The 2,500-nt window shown below is 56.3% G+C and overlaps 1 protein-coding gene across 1 annotated transcript in view; it reads left to right on the forward strand.

Moving 5' to 3' along the window:
* Nucleotides 1-2,500, forward strand: part of mnat1 (MNAT1 component of CDK activating kinase) — a 35,117-nt gene that overhangs the window by 8,867 nt on the left and 23,750 nt on the right. The window contains exon 6 of the mRNA XM_084437840.1: nucleotides 1-116. This exon is cut by the window's left edge and continues 13 nt beyond it. Coding sequence (XP_084293966.1) covers nucleotides 1-116 — 116 coding nt within the window. The remainder of the gene's footprint in view (nucleotides 117-2,500) is intronic.

Consider the following 2,500-nt stretch of genomic DNA (forward strand, 5'->3'; position numbering starts at 1 on the left):
TTCCCGCCACCATCTTGCTGGCCCAGCACAAGGACCGCGCTGCTCAGCTGGAGACCCAGATAGAGAAACAGAAACAGGTGGTCAAGCCCACCATCTTCTCCACAGGCATCCTCATGGTGAGTACTGTACCACACGCACACACGCAACCACACACAAACGCGCTTCAAGCCGCTGCATAGTTGGCATTCAGCGAAGCAGCGCTCATGCAGGCTGGAGTAGCAGGTGTCTGATGTCACACACTGGTCTATAGCAGGGTGATCTCATGGAAAGCCCAGAGCCGGCCCAGCTAGCTTCCCTCTAAAGCTAACGTGTGGCTAGCGTGGCTAGCACGCGCATAGCTCGCGCGGGACAGCGCCGGGGCGGGCCAGGCCTGTGTGGTGGTCACGGCATTGCGATTGGTGCACGGTTAAAAGCCAGTGGTAATTATGTGTTAGCGAGCATACGAATCTTGGGTCAGCGTGCATGAGCTAATGCTTGTGTGTTGGGAGCTTTTGGAGGAGGAGGAGGAGTACGTGTGTGTGTGTGTGTGTCTCCAGTCCCTCTGTGGGAACAAGCCCTCATCCCTCCTCAGTCATGTCATCACATTCCTCCTCCCAGGCCCTCGGAGAGAGCATGAGGGTTTTCCTGCCTCCGCCGTCACTCGGAGTCGGAGCTCACCGCTCGGCAGAGCTGTCGGGGGCCCCGGCGGTGTCTGCGTGGCCCCTCCACTCCGGGCAAGGCCTCTTGTTTTTCTTCACTAGTCGTTTATTTTCATTTCACCGTGATGAGATAGAGCGATGTCATCACCCCCCCTCCCTCCCAGCCCCTATGAGAGGTGTGGTTGTGGCTTCCCAGAGTGCAATGGTCCGTGAGAGAAACGTCAGCCCAGTGCCGTTCACCTAGTCTCAACCCAGAAGGGGGAAGAAGTTTGCATTTGTTCTTGGTCCCTCTGTATCTCCTCACTCTCTCTCACACACACACACACACACACACACACACACACACACACACACACACACACACACACACACACACACACACACACACACACACACACACACACACTAGCATTAATCAACTAATCAACCCAGCTGATATGGGTTGACTAGTAGGACTCCATATAAGTTCTAGTGGGGCCAATATTCCCTCAACACTCAGTAGACACGACCGGCTCTTGGAGCCCCGGCGGGAGAGAAGCAGGGCCGTCTTGCTCCTTGACGGGGGATGTGGTTCCGCTCTCCCCTCGCCTGACCTGAGACGCAGCGGGCCAAGGTCCGGGCCCGCTGATGAGGAGGGAACCGGCGCTTGTGAGAGTGTGTGATTATGTTGCTCTTGGCTCCGACACCGGCTCGGTTTTTCCTCACTTCTCTCATTCTTCTTTCTCCCCCGTCCTCTCGTCCGGGGAGGGGGGGGGGGGGTCCCGGTTGGGGGGGTTGTCGAAGCGCTCGCCGCGCTCGTCTGGAGACGCTTAGGCTGGGGGACGGGGGGTGGGGGCGACGGGGGTTGGGGGGGTGATGTGCGGTTTTGGATTTCCCTCACCTCCAACGGGTCTAGGAGACCGAAGGCCTGTTTGAGTTGGTGGGGTTTCAACATAGTGTGGTCGGCTCCTGCAGAGATGGGCTCTGTTTATTTACCAGTGAGTTTGTGGTCCTCTGGCGGAGCCGAGACTTAGAACTGGGACATTGACGGCGCACAGAGAGAGAGAGAGGGAGAGAGAGAGAGAGGACCTTCAGAGTCCAGACGTTTTTGATCGGCGCTTTCCTCTGCTTCAGTGTGGGTCACAGGTCATATCCCCCTGACTGAACAAAAAGCACCTTTGAGCGGCGTCGCACCATTCGCTCGCGAAACTAACCCTGACCATTTACACGCCCGAACTTAACCATTTAGCTGTGTGGAATCACACACAATTTCATTTTGTCTTGGAATTCAACATTTTACTCAGAGGAACGACTCTGGTTGCAAGATCTCCAGTGAAATCTATTGTTCTTTGTGACCAAATGGGCGCTCGACCAAACGGTCTCGGCTCTACCCAGCTACCAGATACTCGTGTGAAGCTCAGTGTGAGACGAACAAAGTAGGTGAAAGGTGGACGCGCGGCTTCATGGCTCCACCGTGGTCGCGTCCCTTCCAGGGGGGCATAGAAGTGGGGGTCTACTAGTGATCCCAGACACCCCCGCCCCCCACCCCAGCAGAGTAATCTGCCCAAGGGGATCTGTCACTGGGGGATGACGTATATCTGTCAGCTTTTTGAGCCGACTGGCCAGTGGAACGGAAATGTGAGGAGCATCCCGCCCCCCACCACCACCACAAACACACACACTCTACCGACTGACACTTTTGTCTTTTTATAACCTTTGAGTGAGCGGCGCACAAAGTTCTGTAACGGTGTTAACAGTCGAGGCGGTGGCACAGCTAAGCCGCACTGCGGATGCTGGGATTTGGCAGAGGAGGGGGGTGGGGTTCCAACCCAGAGGACCTGGAAACCCTGGACAGGGTGTTTGTGTCTGTGTTTGTATGGCAT

Source organism: Borostomias antarcticus, assembly GCF_949987555.1.
Source record: "Borostomias antarcticus genome assembly, chromosome: 5".
NCBI lineage: Eukaryota > Metazoa > Chordata > Actinopteri > Stomiiformes > Stomiidae > Borostomias > Borostomias antarcticus.